Source organism: Furipterus horrens, unplaced genomic scaffold, assembly GCF_987537825.1.
Source record: "Furipterus horrens unplaced genomic scaffold, mFurHor1.1.pri manual_scaffold_1, whole genome shotgun sequence".
Taxonomy (NCBI): Eukaryota; Metazoa; Chordata; class Mammalia; order Chiroptera; family Furipteridae; genus Furipterus; species Furipterus horrens.
In genome coordinates this window covers 57,919,429-57,945,126 of record NW_028327171.1, presented here as the reverse complement: position 1 = coordinate 57,945,126, position 25,698 = coordinate 57,919,429, and the positions used below count along the sequence as shown (strand labels likewise).

The following is a 25,698-nucleotide window of genomic DNA, read 5'->3' as shown; positions in this document are numbered from 1 at the left end:
AACATTAGTAAAATCACATTGGGAAAATAAAACACAGAGGTGGAAACTAATTGAAACCATTGCTTTTAGGTAATGAAGCACTTACACATTCATTGTGGAGATTCATTAAGTTTTAGTTTGGAGAAGTTTTCATATAACTCACTTGAAAAACGCATTACTGTGATTGAGATATATATATATACATACATAATTGCAAAAATACAAATAAAAGGGGAATTTGGCATTTTATTTCACCAAAGATTCCATCAAAATTTTGACTAAATTTTATCAGTCCAAAGATAAAAAAAGATGAACAACAATCTATTCCACTATTTAAGGAGTGTAGTAACACATTAAAACCTATAACAGCTTTACCAGGTGATAAGGACAATTAAAGAGATTTATATAAATTGCTATAGGAACCCAATGAGAAAGTAATACACTCTTTCTAGATGGGACTATTGAGAGTGTTGTAGTCTCCCTACTCCCCAAGTCTGTGGTTTGCTAAGAGGATTGTTCAACCAAAATGAAAGGGCAGGCTTTCCCAGTGGGAATGTCCCCTCCTTTGGAGAACTCCAGAAGTATCACTATGGATGAAGGACACTTAGGCAACAAGAGCACATTCAGGGTTAGTATCATTCTCTTAGGAAAGAGAATATTGACATCTGAGAGGTAAAACTATATTACTAATGATGAAAATAAGTGAGTCAGTCTCAAAATTGTCTAGGAACAATTTTACTTGTTGATTAGGATATGTTTTATCATATCTTTAAACATGAGGACTGTTAAAAGAGCTATTGGGATATTTCCAAGAAGCAGAACCAGCTACATAATTTGCCAGGCCCAGTGCAAATTAAAAATGCAGTGTCACTTGTTGAAGTACCATTACATTTTCAAGGTGGCAATAGAAGCACATTAAACCAACCTTGTGGCCCTGTAAGACTGCATAGTAACCAGGCCCATGAAGCCAGCCTTGACCAGAGGTCAGTATTGCTTCATATAACAAAGCAAGCTAAATCGTTCTCACTTGGTCTAGAATGAGAACCCATAAGCCAACAGAAGTCTGAATCCTCCTTCCATCACATACTACCTACTAGATGTTAGTCATGTCATGAAATTTTTTATTTCTTCACTAAAATGTGACCATGTTAATTAAAACTTATGTTGCAATTCCAATAATATATAAATATACATGTGCATTTTGTATAGTGCATTTATAAATAAGTATATTATAAAAAAAGTTTTTACAAGTTAGTGGCTTTATAATATTGCTGTTAGTTTTAGAAAAGTAATTATGTTAAATTAAAACAATCCTTTGATTTTTTTCCTGTCCATTGATAGCATCCCTTATCTCAATTGTGCATTACCAATTGCAAGTTTGATCCACCATAAAGATAATTTAAGGTCAGATTTTAAATATTGAAATAAAAGTTACATATTTATGATTAAGAACATAATATCATGTGCATTATATATTCTGCATATTATATTTTTTATTGTAATATTTTACCATTACTTTAGAGTATTTATAGATAAATTAATTTAGTTTACATTGAGTTTAACAATTAAAAAGTCACCTTCTAAAACATGGTATCAGCACAAAACAGACACACAGATTAAAGAGAACAGAATAGAGAGCCCAGAAATAAACCCATGCATAATGTGATCAATTAATTGATAACAAAGCAGCCAATAATATACAAAGGGGAAAGGACAGTCTCCTCAGTAAATGCTATTGGAAAAACTGGGCAGCAACATGAAAAAGAATAAAACTGGACCACTATCTTACACAATATACAAAAGTTAACTCAAAATAGATTCAAGAATTAAATGTAAGAACTCAAATCACAAAACTTCTAGGAGAAAATTTAGGCAGTAAACTTTTTGATGTTGTTCTTGGTCATGATTTCTTAGGTTTGACAGCAAAAGAAAAAGAAAAAATAAATAAACAAATAGAATTCCATAAAACTAAAAAAATTATGCATAGCAATGGAAATCATCAACAAAATAATATTTGCAAACCATATATCTGATAAAGAGTTGATATTCAAAACATATAAAGAACTCATACAACTCAGTAAAAAGAAGAAAGAAATCTGATTGAAAAATAGGGAGAGGATCTGAACAAACATTTTTCACAAGAAGATATGCCAGTGGACAACAGGTACATAAAATGATACTGAATATCACTAACCATCAGGGAACTGCAAATCAAAACCACAATGAGAAATCACCTGTTGGAATGACTTATCAAAAAGACAAGAAATGACAAATATTAGCAGGGATGTAGAGAAAAGGTAATCCTTGTGCACTGTCGATGTGAATGTAAATTGATGCAGCCACTCTGGAAAACAGTATGGAGGTTCCTGAAAAAAATTGAAAAAAGAGCTACCATATGATTCAGTAATTCCATTTCTAGATATTTATCTGAAGAAAACAAAAATAGCAACTCTAAAAGATATATGCATCCCTATGTTCCTTGCAGCATTATTTACAATAGCCAAGATATGGAAACAACCTACATTTCTATCAATGGATGAATGGATAAAGAAAATAGTATGTGTGTGTATGAATATTTTCCAACCATAAAATATAATAAAGTCTCTCCATTTGTGATACATTATGGAACCTGAGGGCATGAAGCTAAGTGTAATATGTCAGAGAGTGTAAGACAAATACCATATGATTTCACTAATATGTGGAATAAAAATAAAACAAACCAAGCTTCTAGATACAGAAAACAGATTGGCAGTTGAGCAGGGAGGGAGGAAAGGGGCAAAATGGGGGAGAGGCCAAAGCTTACAAACTTCTATTTATAGAATAAATGTCACAAGAATATAATGTACAGTATGATGATTATAATAAATAATACCATATTTAAAGTTGCTAAGAGAGTAGATTTTAAAATTTCTCAACACTAGAAAAAAAACATTTTGTAATTATCTGTGATGAACCATATTAACTCAACTTTATGGTGATCATTTCACAATATAAATAAATACTGAATCATGTTGTATACCTGAAACTAAAATAATGTTATATGTCAATTATACCTCAATAAAAAATAAAAAGAAGCAAAATATTATTTACTTTCATTTTGTAGTTCATTGTTGTACATAGAAACAGGAGTGCTTGTTCTTGACTGTGAACCGCTGTCTCTGGGTGGCCTGGCAACTTCCTTCACTGTCTCCAGTTCAGTATTCCAGAGTTGGTATTTTCTAGCACATCATTAAGAAACTGAAACCACAGCTCCACATATCTAGTCCTCTGAACAAGACCACTGTTATGCTCTCCCCATTATAAAGAGAAAGCAGTGGGGGACATAATACCTCTGTCAGCCCCTAACCCCATGTTCTAAGCACACTTCTTTAGGAAACTGCAATTATCGGGAACTCACTGTCCTGCTGAAACTCATTATGTGATGTTTGCTGCTGTGTGCCAAGTCTTTGCAAGATAACCGTAAGTCATTGTGAAATAGAAGGGGAAGAAATAATTCATCTCCTTTTACTATTGACAAACATAAAGTCAGATGAATGAAGTGAAATACATAAGGTCACAAATCAAATAATCAGCATTGATGTGGCATTTGACCTTCTTATTCCAAGTTAAATCACCAGTGATATAGGCTTCCAAATAAAATCTACACCAGATTCTCTCACAAACATTTTACACTTATTGACATATTTAATCTTGCAACAAACCTCTAGGACAGTTAATACTATTAGTCATTTTCTATAGTGGAAGAAACTGAGACAAAAGAAATTTGGTAATTTCCTCAAGGATATCTTACAATTAATAAGTTGTAAAGTTTCAGTTCAAATCCAGGTGGCCTGGGTCGAGAATGTTCTTACTTTTGAATTGTATTTGAACTTTTATGCTGGCTCAGGAACCTTTTCCCAGAGGAGGGAGAGCTGCCCAACTGTGTCTGGTCCTGGGTCTCATACCCAGATTTTACTAAGAGAAGGAACAGAAGGTCAGGTTGGTGTGCAGGTCCACTAAGCATGTAGAATCCCAGGGATTTTTTTTTTTTTTTTTTTTTTTGTATTTCTGAGGTTCCATTTAGAATTAGTTCAGAAATAGAGTACATACTTAAAACAAATATTTCACTTGTAAAACTGTGTACTTAGCACTCCCAGGTCCTTAAATGTTAGCAGGACATCTTTGTATCTCACCACATGGACACCAGCAGTCTGAGACCCATGACACAAGTTTCCTGAATTTGAAAAGCATGCTGCCAGCATCTTCGGCTCTGAAAGTAAGGAGTTTATTTTCTATTCTAATGCATTCAAAGTTGTGAGGAATATCAAAGATATGATTTAAAAATTCATGTCTTTATAAATTTAATAATATTACTATAAAATATTTCCTTTAACTTATCATAATCTGTTGTTCACTTATAATTAATTTTAAACACATATATTTTGTAGCTTTAAAATATTTTCTTGTCAGCACAAAGCTTGGTCACTTCCTGATCACCCCCCCAAAATTATTTAAGACTTGGTCAGGACTTGCAGAACACAAGTGAATATTCTAAAGGAAAAGAACCCCCGCCCCCGATCTCCCCAACACCATGGCCACTCTGCTGCAGGCCCAGGGCTTGGCCCTAGCACCCAGAGAGGCTGTGGTCTCCTCCACCTGTCCTCAGGCCCGTCCATGCAGCTGAAGCACCAGAGGACTGCACGGTGCCCCCATGTGCAACATAACAAAGTCTTTTCTTTTTTTTTCATTTGCCTTCCCATTCAAATAAAGATGCTATCGTGATGTAGCACCAACTGAAAATACAAAGGATGGATTGGTTAATAGTGAAGTCCATAGTGAAGATGGAGGAAGTGGAGGTGCCTTTCAGTTTCCACGTGTAGTTTACAGGAAGATATAGGGCCACTTGCCCCACTTGTCAAGGAACAGAAAGAATCCCTAAAGGGCAAGAAAACAAGTGGGTGGCACTGATTCCATATAGTGGTCAGTGATAAAGGCCAAGAAGAAAAAACCTGTATGTGACAATTTCTGTGTTTGTCTGCTGATTTCTGGATTGGCTGTTTTTTTTCCTTTTGCCTTGCTCTTATCAATATGAAACACACTGGTGTAAAATCAGCATACATCAGTTACAATATTCAAAGGCATACGTTTATATATGAACACATTAAATATAACAAACAATGACTAGTACTCTGTTGAAGTTGAAACCATAATTGCACAAGTGCAATTTTCAAAAACAATTATTGGAAAGGCATGCTTAAGCAACATAATGAATATTGGTACACTGGATATGAAACAGATTGATTACACAGTACCTACTATCAGAACAGAGAAAATGAGTTATATGTTTGATTTCTGTACACTGAATCCATTAAAGCGCATAACATAATACTTGATGTAAGTCGCCGTGACAACAACATACTTTGGATACTCTGAACATATATTCCAGGAGAGATACCGATATGTTGATTGTGCAAGAACACGACTTATCGGTTGGGACTGTCTGAATATTTGAATGCACTTCAGCCACAGCAGTAAATATTAGCACAGATGCACCTGGAGAAGAAAATATATCTATTGATATTTTTTAAACTTTGAAGGATGAAGCTCTTACTTCCTGATAAGAGATCAAATTAAGCAAACTTAAAATCTACACTCCTATTTTAAGAGTATAGCTAAAAATACCTGGACGTGCCAGTTTTTGCAACTCTCCACTCAGTGTTTATATTTGTACCAGGATATTTACTTGAATCTAAATTTGCTGATTGTTTTTTTTTTTTTTCCCCTCAGCCCTCATCTCCTACTCACTAGAGAAAACTGAGACTTCCCCTAAAGGACAATAAATATTTAAAACTCACAGCTACAATCACTACTGAAAACATAAGTTTGGTGATAAATAATTTGAGAAACTTTCTTTCTGAATGTTTTTACAGACTATTACTAAGAGCTTATTCTTCATGAAAGACTTTTAAGGAATAACCTTTCTTTCCCATTTTATAAATTCCCATTGCTACAAGGGAGCATTTCAACTGTAGGATATTTTATCTTATAGCCAAACATTTTTAGTTTCTTATTTGTTGATATTCTACTCACTTACATTTTTGTCCATCTTATTTCAAGCCAGTGTTTGAGTAACACTTATAAACCAAAATAATCTTTGCAAAATTCTGTACCCCCAAATTTTTAAAGCTTCTAAGTAGTATTTCACATACCTTTCATATTAGTTATAGTTCTGTAAAATTTTTATGTAATCTTCAAACATAGTTAGTGTATAATATTGTAAATAAACTGCACATGGTTTTTAGACAGCTTTAGTAAGTGTTAAATAAAGTGGTACAGATTCAAAATAAAGTTTCTCAGAAAATAAATAAAACAGGAAAATGGAAAAAAGAAAACAAATAATGTGTAATGGATATTGTCAGGTCATGACTGAAACTCAGTCTAATTTTGTGGTAGATGCAATAACATTTCTCATATATTTTTTTCTATGTCCAAAAACATTGTTATTTGGCAGGAGACCCCTTGAAGATCCATTAGAGGAACCTTCTTTGGATGCTTATTTTGACAAAAGGAAGAAAAAATCCCACCAATTAACATAGAAATAGCAGGCTTTGGACTTCCCAACTTCCACAGTCATGTGAGCCAATTATTTAAAATGGACCAATCTCAATACAGAGAGATAGATAATAGATAGGTAGATAGATGATAGATAGATAGGTAACTATCCTATTGATTCTGTTTCTCTGGAAAACCCTGACTAATACACATTATGATGGAACAAGAACCAATGGGCTAGGGAAGTTGAAGAAAAATGTTTGACTAATAAATGAGAAGTGAACAAAGTTTCTTTCCTTGTAATACTAGCTGGAAGACGCTAAACCTACAGGCAACATGTGCTTAATCAGGAAACATATACCTCAAAATAGAAAGGAACTAAAATTTCCATATTCACTGGAAATAAACATTGTTTAAAATACTCTAACATTTTCACTCTTTACTTCTAGAGCCTATAGACAAACTATTCCTAGTAGTCATATGCTCCCCAAATTAAAAATGCATAACTGGATAATTATGATGGAAAGAAAAAACTCAGAGTCAAACAAGCAAAAGTATAAACTAGATTATCAAAACTTTAAAAAATTATCATGTGTTTGTGAACGTTGAGCCAATGGCAAAGCAGTTACACTTGAAAGCCAATAAATACACACCAGAAAAATCATTTCTTTCTTTCTTTTGTTTTTTTCCAGAAACAAAAATCAGCTTATTACTTACAGTAGCAGCAGTAGACAGTGGATCAGCATCTTCTTGCTTCAGTTCCCTGAACCTCACTTCCCACGGAGTGATTTAGAAAGGCCAGATGATGCTTGCACATGCAGTGGGTTGCACCACAGAAGAGGAACCTTGAGGTAAGGGAACCCAAATCTTTTAAAATGGGCTACAAGCCAACCTGCCCAATCTCTGCCCCAGAAGGAGATGTTATCCTTCTTATTCTGGACTATAAATAATCTGTCCTTTTCCTTGGAGAGAGAGGTTGACTCTGTCTTCTAAAACTCTTCACTAGGATAATCATTCTTGAGAGGATAGTTTGAAACAAGGGCAGTCAGTGCCTCTACCTGCAGTTGAAGAGAAATTGGAGAGAACCAGGAGTAATTAGTTCCCAATACCCTACTGGTACTTCTTAACATCACTTCCCAAATAAGCTATTTGAATAGAAAAATAACTTTTTGTGAGGAAACACTGTTGCAGGAAATATTCAATGGCCCTATTACTTTAAACTATTTTAAAATTATATTTTCAACACTTTCCTTGACTATTTTGGGGCACATATTTTCCCCCATAATTTCAACATAATTTTACACAATTTAAAAAAGTCATAACTTTTTGTATATTAAATTAATACATTACTTTTGGATTAATTGACTTTTTTATCTTAGGTTACCCCATCTAAGGACATTTCCTATGTTTTCCAACATTTGTTAAAATTTCATTGTCCTTCTCATGAATATTTGTATCTTTCTTTTAAAATTTATTCTTTTTTAACCTTTGTTAAATTTATTGGGGTTACAATAGTTAATAACATTATATAGGTTTCAACTGAAAAATTCTATAATATGTCACCTGTCTATTGCATTGTATTTACCACCCAAAGTCAAATCTCCTCCCATCACCATATATTTGTTCCCCTTTACCCCTTTCAAACAGCCCTCTTCCCTCCTTTTCCTCTGGCAACCACCATACTGTTGTCTGTGTCTATGAGTTTTTGTTTTTGTTTGTTTGCCTTGTTTGTTTGTTGTTCAGTTTTATATCCCATATATGAGTGAAATCATATGGTTCTTGACTTATTTCATTTAGTGATATTCTTAAGATCCATCAGTGTTGTTGCTAACAGCAGTATTTCATTTTTTTTTGTTATCATTGAGTAGTACTCTATTGTATATATGTACAATATCTTTATCCGATCATTTATCGAAGGACACTTCAATTTTTTCCCATGTTTTGATCACTGTGAATAATGCTGCAATGAACACAGGTGTACATAAATTTTCACTAATAAGTGCTTTCAATTTGCGGGGGAGGGGTCCGATAGTAACTCTATATTTAATTTTTTGAGAAAACTCCGTACTGTTTTCTATAGTGGCTGCACCAATTTACATCCTTACCAGCGGTGTATGAGGGTTCTTTTTACTCCACTACCTCTTCATCACTTGTTATTACCTGTTTTGCTGATAATATAACCATTCTAACAGGTGGATGTGGTATTTCATTGTGGTTTTGGTTTGCATCTCCCTAAATGTATTCTTAAATTCAAAATCTATCCACATTGTACATGGATTCTTTTTTAATTTTTGCTTTCCTAAAACTATTAAAGCTCATATTCCTTAGGGGAAGCAGAATATGAACTTAATAAATATAGTCATAAACTGAACAAATATATAAATAAGTAAAAAATATAAAACAAATAGTAAATAACTAAAATATATTTGTTACAATTTAAAATAGAATAATCAGAAAAAACTTCATATTTAAGAAACGATTTGAGGGGGTGAGAGAGCAAAAACATGGTTTTCTGGGGAAGAGGTTTCCAGTGGGACGCTGCAGCATTTGTGCCTTGAATATTCAAAAATCAGAAAGAGGCCAGCATTCTTGAGTAAAAGCAAGAGGGAGAAAACAAGGATATGAGCTCAAACTGCCAGACTGTACAGGTCATTATACAGACTTTGGTATATATTTTGATTGGACTGATTGGATAAAAGTAGGCAAATCATGTGTCTTCTTCCAAGGCAGCTGGAGGAAGATTGTCAATACCTAAATCTACTAGAGCTCTCCTAGAGAGAGGGTCATGAAAGTCACATTATTATTCGCTATGCTATGTGAGTTCTAGCTTTCAGGGACCATCAAGGCCAAATGTACATGGTTCTGCATAATTTTAATGGCATCGTTATCATCATCATTGTATTTGTAGATGAGCTTTTTCCATGATTAAATATTGTGTATGATCACTCACACAAAGAAGTGAACCCCTCTGATTTTCCCTTTTCAGGTTTAACTGCTGGGGGCTGGGCAGGGAACATGCTTGACTAGAATTCTTTATTTAATATACTTGCCAGGTAGGCCTTTGAGAATAGGCAAGAGGTAGGTCTTGAAAGCTTTTATAAAAATGATTGGAAAATGACATCTTACACCAAGTGAAATTTGTGGTCTTTGTGCGTGTGTGTGTGTGTTTGTTTCTGTTTTCAGCTCTAACACACTGAGATGCAAAGACACTTCTAAAATATTTTTTAAATGCTTCAAGACAATGATCCCACTCATATTCTACCTTAAACTTTCTATTTTCTGGGCTAAATTTCCCTGGTTTGGGCTGTTTTTCAGATGAAGCCATGATTCTGGTGCTCTCTCCTACTCTGACGACTGTTTTTAAAGACATTTTCACTTTCCATAACCTCATTTGAAATGAGGTGCTAAGAATGAAACATGACATTCCCACCATGCTCTTCAGTGTTCAGACTTGTTCACTGTACTGACCTTATCCTTTAGCCCTTTAGCTTTCCTTCTCTTAAAGGTTTTATAATATAATGAAATGCAAGTAGCTGACTGGCTTCACCTCTGCTTAATCCTGGGAAAGTTTATCCTCTCCAAGCTTTGGCTTCCTGCTCAATACAATTAAAATAATAAGGCCTACATCATATGATTGTTTGAGGGTGAAATGAAATAAATGCAAAGCACCTGGCACACTACAGTACCCAATAGCTTTGTATGGAACATGTAGGGAAGTTCATGCTTTGCATATGTGTTTGCTTAAATTTAACTGCACATTCTTCAGTAAGAAGGAAGTCACTGTCATATGCGAATCACCTCCCTAATCATCCTGTCACACTACATGCTAATTTGAATTGTTTGATTTCAAAACACCACTCGGGTCACATTTAGTAATTGGTGAAATCAATATGTTATAAATATGGCACATATGGATGTGCTATGTTTTTTCTTTGTCTCTGTGTGTGTTTAAATTAAAGTTAAAAAAAAAAAACCAACCTAGCCATCATGCCCAGGATCCTACTTATGATGGGTTTGGGCTAGCAGTGAAGGAGAAGCTCTAGTCAAATTATCCAATGAACTCTGAGTTAGTGGTTATGGTAGCAAATGTGAATAACAATAAAGTATTGACATTAAAATATTACAGGTCTGTGGACCTGGGACTCCCCTCATTAACTGAGAGATAGCAAGGCAGGTGGGGATTCAGCCACAAAAAGCTTGGCTCCAGAAACCTCTTGACCCTGCTGGCCTGAGACTTCATTCCCTCACTGAGTGAAACCCTCAATTAGTACAAATAAGGACTAGTGGTGGCTCCATTACTACCAGATTAAGTGGACAAAATTAACATTACAAAGGTTCTGAAAATTAAATGATTATTAGAACCACAGTCCAAAAAGGTAGGCCAGGGTGATTGTCTGCTAAACATAAAAGATTTAAGTAAAACCCAGAGTGCCACATGCCTCTTGAACGACTGAGAGAATTACTATACAGAAAATCTGCAAGGATGTAGATGATCTGAAGGACACAACCAACAGGGAATAAATGACATATAAAGAACCTCCCAGCAAACAACAGCAAAATACATGTTTTTTTCAAGTGCCTATAGAACACGTGCCAAATAGATCATATCTTTGCTCATAAAATAAATCTCAACTAACTAAAAAGAGTTGAAATCATACAGAATGGGTGCTTTGATCATAATGGAGTCAAATTAGAAATCAAAAACTGAAAGACAAGAAGAAAACCTCTAAACACTTATAAATTAAATAACACACTTCTAAGTGATCCATGGGTGAAAGAAGACATATAAAGGATATACACCATATGAAAATAAAAATACAATATATTATAATATATTGGATGCAGCTAAAGTACTGCTGAGAGGAAATTTTATAGCATTACATTCTTACATTACAAAAGAAGAAAGGTCTCAAGTCAATACTTTAACTTTCTATCACAAGAAATTAAATAAAGAGAGGCAAAATAAGCCCAATGCAAGCACAAGAAAGGAAGAAGATAAAAAGACAAGCTAGAGATAGGTTAAAAATATTTCCAAACCACATATCCAACAAAAAAGCATAGAATACCTAAAGAATTCTCAAAACTCCCTGTACCCATCAAAATCCCTTCATCAGATAAACTAAGGTTCAAGAACATGATGACTACCAGAAAGTATTTTCAGTCAGTTTAAAGAAAAAAAAATCACATATTAAAAATTAATTTTATGTATCAAAGTGAAAATACTTCAATCAAAAAATTATTTTAGCCCTGGCTGGTGTGGCTCAGTGGATTGAGTGCTGGCCTGCGAAACAAAGGGTCGCTGGTTCAATTCCCAGTCAGGGCACATGCCTGGGTTGTGGGCCAGGTCCCCAGAGGGGGTGTGAGAGTGGCAACCACACATTGATGTTTCTCTTCCTCTCTTTCTCTCCCCTTTCCCCTCCCTCTAAAAATAAATAAATAAATCTTTAAAAAAGATTATTTTAAAATGCAGTTAGAAAGTTCTGTTGAGGTGCCCTATTTCACTTGTCAGCATGGGAAAGGGAAGTAAAAGTCCTAGGTAATCACTCTAACTGGGCACTATTACCTGCTCTCTGCTTCTTTTTCTAGAAACTGAACATCTACCATGGAACACACTTTATCTGGCGGTTCCTACAGAAGCAACCAAGCATTTACAAGATGACCATCTCCTTTGTTTGTAGGGACCATTTTCTGCCATTAAAATAAAGAAGCAGAAAAAGCCATCCAGCAATTAGAAAATAAATGTATTGTAATACAGAGAAGCAGAGGAAAGAAATAAGAGAGAGAAAAATGTATTGGCTCCACTACAATACTATCACTAGAAACAGTACTTGATTTCTAGACCCTACATCAGAACAATAAAGTCAGAATCTCTGTGGATGAGGACTGATTTTTTTCTTTTTTTTATTTTTTCCAGATTAAGGGGTAGCCAGGTTTGAGAATCAAGTTTCTAGACAGATGCCAAGGCTGAAGTGCATCTCCCATGTAGAGCTTGAAAAATACACCAATGTCCATCTAAATTACTCTGAACTAACATAGTTCCTGCCAAAATTTTAGAGTGCTGCAGAGAGAGATAGCAAAGCAAACAACAAATATATACCATTTTAATGCAATGTTACATTTTAATGATTGGTTCAGAAAGAAACTTGCTAAAGTGTTATTCTTTTAAAGAGAAGTTTTAAAACACAAGGGTAAAGACATTTTAGTCCCATCGTCGTCGTCGGCAGCCGTCCGTCTCGAGAGACGATGGTGTAGCTTCTTAAGAGTCTATCTGCACCGCTGAGAATGGTTGTGCAGTCCAACTCGGGAGTGACACGGTATCTGTCTCCTCCCGTGCTGAATCGACATCTTGCGATGACACTGGAGTGTCCTCTCCAGTGAAGCTGAAGCTACAGAGCCTGAGCAGGGTGATATGGAGGGTCTGCTGTTGCTCATGCAGCAGACCCCCCCTCTCTTCGCAGCTGAAGGGTCCAAGGGAAAGACGGAGTCAATACAGCTTGGCTTCAGGTGCGCCGCAGGAGTTGCCGGTGTTGACTACAACGTCAAACCGCCTTAGGGACTCCGGCTCCGGATTTTCTGTCGGGGTTTACTCCCTTAGCCTTTCCCCTGAAGAGGTATGCCGCAAGGCAGCGGAGGTTTTTTGGAGTCAGAGTTTTCCATATGAACATACAAAATATACAGAATTAAATTGGTTTAGTAGGAGTCTGAGTTTCAGGCCCAAGTCATGCTATACTTCATTCAATACAAAAAACATGCAGAATGTTAGTTAATGTCAGAGTTCTAATAAAAACTGTTTTACATACTTGGCTGTTATAGCAAGTAAGTAGCTGGGGAAGTGTTATATTATTTTTAGCCTACATTTTTATCTGCCTTTTAAATGGACTATCCTCATGTTAATGTTAATGGAGGAGAGAAAAAACCCAAGAGGGAGATAAAAGAAGAAAATAAACATTCTCGTTGATCCTTATTTACTAACAAAGAATTCAGTTTCAAATCATTCTTTGAGGAATCCAAATTTGTCTAGGGTCAATACATTTCCAAAATATATTCATGTGTACTATTTCATTTAATCCAAATGATTTAATAGCAAAACACTTGAATACCTGATCATTTAAATATTTTTGGAATAGAGATCCAAGATGGTGGCAGAGTAGGTGGAAGCTACACTAACCTTCTCTCAGGTCCAAAATAGAATTACAGCTAAATTATAGAAAAATAATTCTGAATAGCGAACTGAACACTAGCTGGAGAGAAGCCTTATAACCAAGGACTTACGGAAGAACTCACATCACCACATAGAGATGGGTAAGAAATGTGAAAATCTGGGCTCAGCAGGTAGCAGCTGAAGTTCTGCAGAGATATTTTAGTGACTGGGGGTGGGGTGATTCCCCCTAAAAAGTGTGGGTTCTGAACCCCAACCTGGGTTCCCCAGCCTAGAGAACCAGAACTTAAAAAGGAACCCAAATAACATCCAGCTGTGAAAACAACGTGGTTTCTGCCTGCCGGAGGAAGACAGCTAGAGATACAGACAGACTCTTAAAGGGCCAACACAGAAAATTTCATTTGCAGCCCTGGGCTCCAGCAGAGGAAGGGCAGAGAGGACTGACTAGAGTCATATCAGGAGAGTCTGGGGTTGGTGGTTCTGAGGGAAGAGCTGAAGGGTCAGTCACTAGGATCCCTGTGCTCAGTCATTCCCCACACTGCAGAAGTCATCTTTCTCAGGCAGAGCACTCACCTCCATGTGGCATCGGCCTCAGGGCAGGGAGGTGGGGGAAGGGGGTAATAGCCCCAACTGCAGAAATCCCTCTTGCTCCACCTGTGGAGATTATGCCGTTTAGCTAAGTAGTACATCTGGAGGCACTTTCAGATATTAATCCTAAGAGACAGCCTACAGGGGAAGGTGGGTCTCTGGGAGTTCTGGTGCTGGTAATAGCTGGCCTTGGTGCTGAGCTTGGTTCTTTCTGCCTGCACATACTCAGGCCCAGCAGAGGGAGCCACAAGCAGTGATTTGCTGATAGAGGACCAGTCAAGGCAACATATAACGTAGGCCAGCAGCAGAGTCTTTGAATATCTACTTAATACATAGAACCAAACACAAAGAGGCATTCAGAAAGGGGAGACAAAAACACAGGCCCCAAAATGACAGAACAAGATAATTCTCCAGAATTAGAAGTAAATAAAAAGGAGGCAAGTAATTTATAAGATATAGAATTCAGTGATGATTATAAAGATGCTCAATGGCATGATAAAAGACATAGACACCATAAAAAGGGAACAGTCAGAAATAAGGAATTCAATATCTGAAATAACATACACCGGAAGAAATAAACAGTAGATTAGATGAGGCCGAGGATCAAATCAGTGATTTGAAAGACAAGGTAAAATAATACACCAATCAGAACAACAAAAGCAAAAATAATTTTAAAAATGAGGAGAGTTCAAGGGAACTTTGGCACAACATGAAGAGTAACAACATCTGCATTATGGGTAAACTAGAAAGAGGAGGGAGATGCAAGAGATTGAGAACCTATTAAAAAAATAATGACCAAACATCTTTCTAACCTGGGAAGAGAAAAGACATACAAGTCCAGAAAGCCCAGAGAGTCCCAAACAAGATAGACCCAAAGAGGCCCACAACAAGACACATCTTACTTAAAATGGCAAAGCTTAAACACAAGGAAAGAATCTTAAAAGTGGCCAAAGAAAAGCAGTTAGTTACCTACAAAGGAACTTCCATAAGAATGTCATCTGATTTCTCTAGAAACATTTCCAGACAGAGAGGATTGATATAAAATATTCAAGGTGTTAAAAAGCAAGGACCTACAACTAATTCTACTTTAACTGGCAAGGCTATCATTTCAAATTTAAGAAGAAATGAAGAGCTTTCCAACAAGATAAAGTAAAAGAAGTTTGTTACTACCAAACAAGTATTACAACAAATGTTAAAGGACTTCCTATAAGAAAAAGAAGAAAAAAGAAAAAACCAAAATAGTTAATAAATAAAATGGCAATAAATATCTATCAATATCACTTTAAAAGTATATGGCTTAAACATTCCAATCAAAAGACATAGGGTAGCTGAATGGATAAGAAGACAAGACCCTCATATGCCCTCTCCAAGAGACTCACCTCAGAATGAAAGATACACACAGACTAAAAGTAAAGGGATGCAAAAAGACATTTCATGGAAATAAAATTTTTTAAAAAGCTGGGATAACAATTCTTATATCTAACAAAATAGACTTAAAAATCAAGGCTATATAAGACACAAAGAGGGCGCTACGTAGTGGTAAATGGGTTGATTCAACAAGAGGATATAACCCTAGTAAACATTTTTGCACCTAATAGAAGTACCAAAATATGTAAAGCAAATTTTGATGGACATAAAGGGAGAGATTGACAGAAATGCAGTCTTAGTAGGGGATTTTAAACCAGACTGACTTCAATGGATAGATCTTCCAGAAAGAAAATCAACAAGGAGACAGCAGCCTTAAACAACACACTAGATCAAATGGATTTCATTGATATCTTCAGAGCATTTCATCCCAAAGCGAAAGAATATACATTCTTTTTAAGTGCACATGGAATGTTTTATAGGATGGATTACACGTTAGGACACAAAACAAGTTTAAGTAAATTTAAGAAGAGTGAAATCATATCAAACATCTTCTCTGACCATAATGTTATGAAACTAAAAATCAATCACAGAAAGAAAAGTGAAAAATACACGAAGACATGGAAGCTAAGTAACATGTTATTAAACAATGAATGGGTTAACAATGAGATCAAAGAAAAAATAAAAAATATCTTGAAATAAATGAAAACAATAACACAACAACCCCAAATCTGTGGGACACAGGAAAAGCAGTCCTAAGTTAGAAATTCATAGAATGACAGGTCTATCTCAAGAAATAAGAAATACCTCAAATAAACAATTTAACTGTACACTTAAAGGAACTTTTCAAAGAACAACAAAGCCCAAAGTGAGTAGAAAGAAGGAAATAATGTAGATCAGAGCAGAAATAAATGAAAAAGTCTAAAAAGCAATACGAAAGATCAATGAATCCAAGAATTGATTCTTTGAAGAGATCAACAAGATTGACAAACCTTTAACAAGACTCATCAAGAAAAAAAAGAGGACCCAAATAAGGAAAATCAGAAATGAAAGAGAACTGACACCAAAGAGATATAAATGATTGTATGAAAATATTATGAACAACTATATGCCAACTAATTGGACAAACTGGATGAAATGGATAAATTCCTAGAAACATACAACTTCCAAAACTAAGTCAGGAAGAAACAGAGAATCTAAACTATTTCCAAAAATTCAAGAGGAGGGAAAACTCCCATGCTCATTTTACAAGGCCAGCATTATTATCCTAATTCCAAAACCAGATAAAGATACCGTAGCCACTGTGGATAGCAATATAGAGGTACCTCAAAAAATTAAAAATGGAATTGCATTATGACCCAGCAATTCCACTTCTGGAAGTTTATCTGAATAAACCCAAAACACTATTTGTAAGAACATAAGTACTACTATGTTCACTGCAGCATTATTTATTATTTCCAAGATATGGAAACAGCCCAAGTGTTCATCAGTAGATGAGTGGATAAAACAACTGTGGGAAATTTACACAATGGAATACTATTCGCCCATAAAAAAGAAACCGGTCCCAGATGAAAGAACAGGAGAAATCTCCAGAAGAACAGCTAAATGATGGAGGCAAGCAAACTATCAGATACAGGATTCAAAACAATGGTTATAAAGATACTCAGGAACTTAGTGAGAACTTCAACAGCAAACAAAAAGAACCAGTCAGGCGTCCCGAGTGTGCGCCGCCGCCGGACCGGGCAAGCGGGCGGGCGGAGTCGGGCCCGCAGGACTGCTGCGGGGCGATCAAGCCAGGCTGCGGGCGGCGCCATGGGCTCTCGTGTCCAGCCCAAGTTCCAGCCTCACTGAGCCGGTCATCCCCCAAGAGCTTCCTGCTGAGAAAGCCTCCCCCAGCGCTGACCATGTCTATTATGGACCACAGTCCCACCACAGGTGTGGTCACAGTCATTGTTATCCTCATTGCCATTGCTGCCCTGGGGGCCTTGATCCTGGGCTGCTGGTGCTACCTGCGGTTACAGCGCATCAGCCAGTCAGAGGATGAGGAGAGCATCGTAGGGGATGGCGAGACCAAGGAGCCCTTCCTGCTGGTGCAGTACTCGGCCAAGGGACCGTGTGTGGAGAGGAAGGCAAAGCTGACCCCCAACGGCCCAGAAGTGCACAGCTGAGCTGGGATGCGGAGGCTCCTGGGCCTGCTTGCAGCTAACTGAGAGGCGTGGGAGGGGGAAACCACAGACAGGCTGCTGTTGAGAAGAGGGGTTGACACTTGCTGGCATGGCCTCACTGGGCTTCGTCATCGCATGCACTGAGTCCTGGGGCCCCAGCTGTCCTAAGCCAGGACTCAGTGGCCCTGGGCATCCCCTCTGCCTCCTGGTGGGGCTGCCCATTGCAGGCAGTGGACAGACCTCACTTTGCTGGGGTTCAAAGCCCCATAGCGCTTTTGTTACTTGAATGTTTAGCTGAGCCTGTTTTTGATGGAGCTACTACTGTAACGTGTGAACTCACAAACCTGTGAACTGTAAATAGGCCCTAGAAGCACGTGCTTAAACCTATTTTGCTGATTTTTTTAAAATGTCGGATAATGTACATGAGACTGACCATACTAATACGCTGAGTCAAGGCTGTGGGTGAGGGTCTTAGACACGTGAGGCCCAAGTTGCACTTGGCAGGGGCCTCTAATATATGTGTATGTGTACGTAGAGGATATAACATGTTGGTTTTAAGTTTTGGGGCTGACTGGTTGGGGTGTTGTGATTTCTGCTTGGTTAGCAATGGATGGAAGAATCACACCACCGTCTCTTTCTCTAGATGGGTTCGGTCGTTAAATACCAGTTCCTGTTGATAGTGGAATTATTGCAAGGAAGCTACTCCAGCTGCTTGGGAGCCGGTGAAGGACAAGCCAGCGCACACGTCCTGAGGGCTGCCAGGCATCCTAGTAGCAGAGCAGTTTCTGGCCCCCTTGGTCTTGAGCATGCTGAGCACTCCCTGTCCCTGTCCCCACCCCCACTGGGCATTACTTACAGCAGGCTTCTCGGAGCAGGCAGTAGCTACTTTTATCTGAAATCCAATTGGCCCAAAAGAGAGAACTGTGGTTTTGTTGTTGTATTTAATATTTTCTGCACTGTTGGGAGTGGTAGGGGACTCTGAGGTTTCCTCTACCTCCTTCCCTTTTTACAAATTAAGCTTCCTTTCTTAAATTACCACCCAGCTGCTGGATATTGGATTTTATGTTCCTCAGCAGATCACCTAGGAGAGTCCCCTGACCCCACTATGAGAGCACCAAGTGCAGCAGAAGGACATTTCTTCTGTGCATGTGTACACAGAAGTCCCCAGATGCATCCTGACTGCCAGTGCTTCGCGGACACCTGGGGGGGCCCAGCTGGGGGGAGAGTGAGTTTCAGGCTGAGTATTTAGTTTTCAGAAAGATGAGTTGGTGGCTCTTGGATTGGGCCAGCACCTACATAGCCTGCATCTCCAAGGAGTCCCTTGTGTACACGTCAGTGAACTTGCTTAGATTTTTAATCCCACCACTGTATGCACATTCTAACTGTCATGATTAAACTATGACTTGTATCGGCATCCTTGGTAATAAACTGAGGCCAGTCCTGGCTTAACCTAAGTGCACTGGCCCTTAGCACTTGAGTGGCCTGCCAGCAGCAAGGGCAGGTTGCTCCCAAGGGGGCCCTCAGCCTTGCCTGCCAGTCCCCACCACCGTCAGCCCTGACCTTCTGGTCAGGCTGAAGGTGGCTTACCTATGGCCTCATTCAAGTCTCCTCTAAAAAAGCATGTTGAACTATCTACTTTCTAGAACCCCACAGAGGGAGCTTAGGGAACATTTATTTTAGCAGCATATGCCTAAATTGGGGGTTAAACATTAAGTAATAGCTTGGGGGGAGGGAAAAGTACAGCTAGTTAGGCAATTTGAACTGAAGGCAAGAAGAAATGTCTTTGGCCCCTAACTGGGGATGGCCAAGCATGAGAGGCTGGAAACCAGCAGAAGCCCTGTGGGCTGGCTGGCAGAGGGGATAAGTTGCAAAGGTGCTGACTTGAAAATCAGGGAGGTTTGCTTTCTAATGAAGGATGCGCAAGAAAAATTGGAAGGTGCAGGGACGTTTGATCCATTCCCCTCGCATCCCAGAACTTCCAAGCTTTCTACCTCTACTTTATGCAGCCAGCAGTATACTCCTAGGCCATCTTTCACCCTAGTGATCCAGGAGAACCTGGGACTTGCATTTTCAGTCTCTGAGCCTGACCCTGAAAATGACCATCACTTGACTGTCAGACTTGGCCTGAGGTTTTTACTGTGCAAGTGGAGTTTTGGTTTTGAAATGCTGAAATGTTGGCTTTCTCCTTAGTTTCCCTTCTGGAAGTTCTTTATTGCACTCCCCAGTTGCCAGAGATGACATCTTTGCAGCTTGAATCCAGCCTGTGAGCATGGTGGCAGTGCCGGGTGAGGGTCACAGGCACAGTGAGGGATTCATGGTTGTCTCTGGGAGGACGTGAAAGTGCGTGCAGAACTGGTGAACAACCACATAATAGTTCTCGCTGTTTTTTATCATAATAGCTACTTTTTTTTAGCTTAGACACCAAAACCACACACTCAACTGGCTTAGTAAGTTAGGACCTCTCATTTGAATTTTCTGAATAACCCATGTTGCATTCAAGTTTTCTGACTAGTTGGTCAAGAAATTAATCTTTCATCCTGTATGTCATCGCAATAGCAACAGTAGAATGGGGAGGGAACTCTGACACTAAGCCACTAAAATATGGACTAGTTTTTCAGACAAATCTTCAAATGGATGTGCTACTGTTTTTGTCTCAAAGTTACCAAGTTTGTGCAATAAGTGGAAGGGATGTCATCCCTGTTCAATAAAAGCTGAATGACATTCACGTTGATTTTCTAGACCACTGAGAAAATCTTTATTTACAATAAATTTCAATAAAATTTGCATAAATATATAAAAAACAAAAACAAAACAAAAAAAAAAAAAAAAAAGAACCAGTCAGAAATGAAGAATACAGTAACTGAAATGAGAAATACATTACAGGATATCAATAGTATAGTAGCTAAAGTGTGGATTAAATCAGCGATTTGGAAGATAAAGAAGCAGAAAACACCCAATCAGAACAGCAAAAAGGAAAAACCATTTAAGAACTGAGGGTAATGTAAGGAGGCTCTGAAACAACTTCAGGTATACCAACATTTGCATCATGGGGGTGCCGGAAGGAGAAGAGAGACAGAAATTGAAAACCTACTTGAAAAAATAATGGAAAACTTTCCTAACCTGGTGAAGGAAATTAATATAAAACCCAGGAAACACATAAAGGCTCAAACAAGATGAACCCAAAGAGGCCCTCACCAGGACACATCATAATAAAAATGTCAAAGGTTAAAGACAAAAAGAGAATCTAAAAGCAACAAAAGAAAAGTCATTAGTCTTGAATCTAAAGACTACCGTCATAAGCTTTGTTCTAAATGTTAATATGATACTCAATTCAATGTAGAAAAGAACATTATAATAATCCTTTAAATTTAATATTACATTTCCTTCTTTATTTTTCACAGAACATAGTAAATAACTTATCTTTCTGCTTATACAGATATATTTAAATCCTTTTTAAAAATATTGATTTATTAATTCCAGAGGAGAAAGGGAGAGAGAGAAAGAGAGAGAGAGAAACATTGATCAGTTGCCTCTTGTACACACACTGATCTGGGAATCCTTGGATGCAGACACATTAGCCTAGTCTCTGCCTCTATTATTACATGTTGTTCTTTGTCCAAATTTCTCTCTTATAAAGATGACACTCATTGGATTAGGACTAATGTAATATAGTCTCATCTTAACTTGATTACCACTGCAAAGGCTTATTTCCAAATAGATCACATGCACAGGTTCCAGGAGTTATGGTTTCAAGAGATTTTTTTGGAATACACAATTCAATTCACAATACATTGAATTGTCAATTTCAGGCAAATTTATAGCATAGTTAAAAGAATAATAGTATGTGAGTGTTTAGGTGAACATTAATAATTTTGCATTCTCAAATGTCAAATCTCATAAAATTGACACATTTCCCTTTCCTGATCATTACGCTACAAAGAGATCATGAGCACATCATGATGAACATTGTTTTTTACATGTATTTAGCAGAAATCTTAATTTTCATTTTTGTGAGCAAAAACAAGATTACATAAGAGAATAATCTAAGTGGATTTTTAGCTGGTTGAACAATGATAGAAAGTATTGATTATTATTTCTGTCATCTGGGAGATTAGTCCCTAGTAATGGCCCATTGAATTCTTTATTTATCCCAATACAGTACTTGTTTAAGTGACTTGAATGTATCACATAAAAGCAGAGTGATGGCCTAAAGGAAGAGGTGGCAAGGGCTGGGTGAAGGTGGGCAAAGAGGGAAAAATAGGGACAACTGTAATAGCATAAACAATAAAAAACAAAGTAAAAGCCCTGGCCCATATGGCTCAGTTGGCTGGAACGTCATGCCATAAATCAAAGGGTTGCAGGTTTTATTCCAGTCGGGGTGCATGCAGAAGGCAGCTAGTTGGTGTTTCTCCACATTGATATTGATACTTCTCTCTCTCTCTCTCTCTCTCTCTCTCTCTCTCTCTCTCTCTCTCTCTCAAAGTGATGAAAAATGTCCTCAGGGGAGAATTTTTAAAAAGTAAAAAAAAAAAAAAATTGATGACTAAAAAAAAAAAAGCTAAAGTTAACAGAATACAAACTCAAATTAACCTTAGCAGGCCACATCTGATTTTAGTTATAAGACTGAAAATCAAATTATATAGGAAAAATGCGGGTTTCTATTTCTAAAGTCAATAATCAGATGCCCATATAGACACCATAATTGTAGCTTTTAAGATTTTATTTATTTATTTTTAGAGAGAGGAGAAGTGAGAAGGAAAGAGAGGGAGAGACACATGGATTGGTTACCTCTTGTTCGTGCCTGACAGGAACCGAACCTGCAACTCAGGCATAGGGTCTGACCGGGAATTGAACTGGAAAATTTTTGTTTTGCAGGATGACACCCAACCTACTGAGCCACACTGGTAAGGGACATATCTGTAGCTTTAAATAAAAGCTGGTTTGATGTAAACAATGCTAATCAAATTTTCTTTTCTTTTTTTTAATCCTCATCTGAGAATATGCTCATTGAATTTAGAGAGAGAGGAAGGGAGAGAGAGAAACATTGATGTGAGAAACATCAATCGGTTGCCTCCCCTAAGTGTCCCAATCAAAGATCGAACCCACAACCTAGGTATGTGCACTGACTGGGAATTGAACCTGCAACCTTTTTGGTGTATGTGACAAAGTGCCAACCAATTGAATCACCCAGCCAGGGCCAGAATGTGTTCTTAAATTGCCATTGACTGGGTGAGACTGCCCTAAATTAGTCCTAAGTAATCACGTGAGGTTCTAAAAAGAGCAAAAACTTCCATTACAGGTGCTGTAAAGAGCAACGATTTCACTGCAAGATTTTGTTTTTATTGACTTTTCCTTGATAATGTGCCAAAGAAGTTGGTTGAAACATAATGTTTCTGTTAAATTCATCCCTAAGGAGAATTCTTATAAGAGACTTCACTCTGGAACATATTGTTGTTGGTAACCTGTTCTTATCTAATGCTTCACACAGGTATAAATATTCCCATTATCTCTCATCACACTGATTAGCTGGAAGGACAGTTTACTGTCTTGGTCTATGTTAAAATGTATGAACATAGTAGAAGTCCTGGAGTACTTAAGCTCCAAAAAGTTGGGAGCAGAAATGAGGATCAGTATTGAAAGTTTCAGTTGCTGGAAAGAGCCTCTGTCCCACCTTGCTCACTTTTCTCCACACCCAGCTTCAGCCTACTCTTGTTTCATATTATCTTTTGTTAAAATTTTTAACAAAATTTTTGTTATGTTTTGTTAAAATTATTTGGGTCCCATTTCGCTTATGCCTTACACATAGACCCTACTGGACTAAAGAACTGAGGTCAAGAAATATAAAATCATCTACCAAATACTAATAGTTACAATAATTTCTCAAGTATACAATCGAAAGACTAACTCCAGGGTAACTAATGTTGGGGTTCAGTTACCAAAAATAAACTAAGTAATTAATATGTCAATAAAGCTAATGCAATTAGGGCTCATTAATACAGTCATTTTTTTCTCCAGGGGAGAGCACGAACGTAGTCCCCCAATACCGCAAATTATGCAGTCGAGTTTCCCACATTTTGGGGATTTCATTTAGTACTTTTTGTACGGCATTACAGCTGGAAACACATTCTCTCAGCTTTTATAATCTGAAAATATTTTTTTTATATTGTATGCATTTTTTAATGGTGTCTTCACTGGGTATAGAATTCTGAGTGGACAGAAATGTCTTTTTCCCCCCCTTATTGTTTTGACTTCTGTTTTAATCTTTATATAAAGAGGTACAATATTAACGCTAAGCAGACCTTGGTAATGTAAGAAAAACCAGTAAAAAGAAATTAATGTAAAGAGCTATGACTAAGAAACAACAGAACAACTAAAAATAGGATTAATACAAAAACAGTAAATTTGTCGTCCCTTATTCAAGTTGAAATGATATCAGATCAGAAATTTCCGAAACACATACATGGGTTTCAATCATTTTACTTCCCCTCAAAACTTGTGATTTGGGGCATATAACATACTTCCAATAATTTTTTTATCCCCCACAGCAATATGTTACACAAGACATATTTTATTATTAAATATTTAGTTATCTTTCATATGGCCACTGTAGATGTTTGCATTCATGAGCTCAAATTATTGATCACTCTTATGAACTTAAACTACTAAGTAGTATCATGTTTTGTTGTAGTTTTGACACCAGCTTGTTTTATGCTTTCAATATAACACTATCTCTATACTTGGATTATGTCCTGGCAATTATTACTGAGAAATACAATATGAATTTTAAAAATCTGTTCGAGAGGCATACTACTAACGAATGGCATACCTACAAAGTAAAACGGAAAATTCCCAGACCTCCACTCCCATGTGCCTTTCCCTGTCCAAACTTCTCCCGTAGTGGAGCATTGCCAAGGACTTGTTTGAGCTCAATCTAATTTACTTCTATCCAGTTGTGATTTTCTATAAGGTCAGGGACATTAAGAGTCTCTCAGTTCCTGTGCTCCTCCCAATGGACAACCACAGACCTGACCCCATTAGTTTGAATAAAAGATTTTGTGTTTAAGGAGGGCAATTAACGAATGCCATTTTTTACCAAATGTCGGAAAACACAGGCACCCCGCTCCCCTCCCCTCTTCCCAGGCCTCCCTTCCACAGCCAATTGGCAGGCTCCGATCCTGCAGAAAAGCAAACAAAAACCCTGGGCTCTGGGCCCAGTGTTTCCAGCCAGCCTCGAACGGCCAAGGCCAGTTCCCAGCCACAGGCGTCGGGTGGGAGCAGTTGGGAAAGAACGGGGCTTGTGAGAGTGGTTGCTCCTCTTCCTTTCCGAGCTCGGTGAGCCCTTCCTCACAGGCTCTGGAACTTGCCTGTCTCTTATAAGACACCACCGCGGACTGCACGTTAGAACCGAGACAAGTCTTTTTCCTTTGCTACCTTCTCCCCCACGTTTTCTGTTTGGAAGCCGACCCTAGCAGGGGCCCCGCCCCCCATGGCCCTGATCCTGGGGGTGCTCAGAGCTGGGCGGAGTTTAGTCTGGGGCCCTCGGTGTGGGTACGTCAGCCCTGGCTGTGTCCATTCGCACCTCGCCCTGAGCCCCGCAACGCCCCCTCCCCGCGGGCTCTAGTTCCTTTTTGTAGGGAACACCCTCCTCTTGCTCTCGCTTTCCCCGCCCCCTTCTCTCTCCTCCGTGGGGAAAGTTAGACCCCAGGCCTGGCGGCGCGGGTGCCGAGCGGACAACCGGCTCGGGGTGAGTGGGGCAGAGGGTGCGGCGCCGCATCCTCAGGTGGCTGCCAAAGTTCCGGGACGCCAGCCTCAAGCTGAGTCCAGCCCGGGGTGGGGGTAGAGGCCCCGGGAGGAAGGCTGTCTTATGGGAAGCAGGTTGGGCCCAAGAGGAACGCGCTGGAGAGCTGGCTG

At 38.1% G+C, this 25,698-nt stretch overlaps 2 protein-coding genes and 1 pseudogene across 2 annotated transcripts in view; all 3 read left to right on the top strand.

The window, feature by feature from the left end:
• Positions 1-568: 568 nt before the first annotated feature.
• LOC150021161 (transmembrane protein 106B pseudogene) lies at positions 569-5,493 on the top strand (annotated as a pseudogene).
• Positions 5,494-17,368: 11,875 nt separating this feature from the next.
• On the top strand, positions 17,369-20,518 carry LOC150021160 (stannin). The gene has a single exon (XM_090275659.1). The coding sequence runs from the start codon at positions 17,527-17,529 to the stop codon at positions 17,788-17,790; it is 264 nt and encodes an 87-aa protein (XP_090131785.1). The 5' UTR covers positions 17,369-17,526; the 3' UTR covers positions 17,791-20,518.
• Positions 20,519-25,329: 4,811 nt separating this feature from the next.
• Positions 25,330-25,698, top strand: part of PLSCR4 (phospholipid scramblase 4) — a 52,179-nt gene continuing 51,810 nt past the window's right edge. Inside the window, exon 1 of the mRNA XM_090284424.1 lies at positions 25,330-25,531. The gene's annotated coding sequence lies outside the window, so the exon portion shown is untranslated. The remainder of the gene's footprint in view (positions 25,532-25,698) is intronic.

What these genes read in the sequence shown, in the direction of transcription:
- LOC150021160 (XM_090275659.1), top strand. Translation starts at nt 17,527, where the DNA reads ATGTCTATTATGGACCACAGTCCCACCACAGGTGTGGTCACAGTCATT.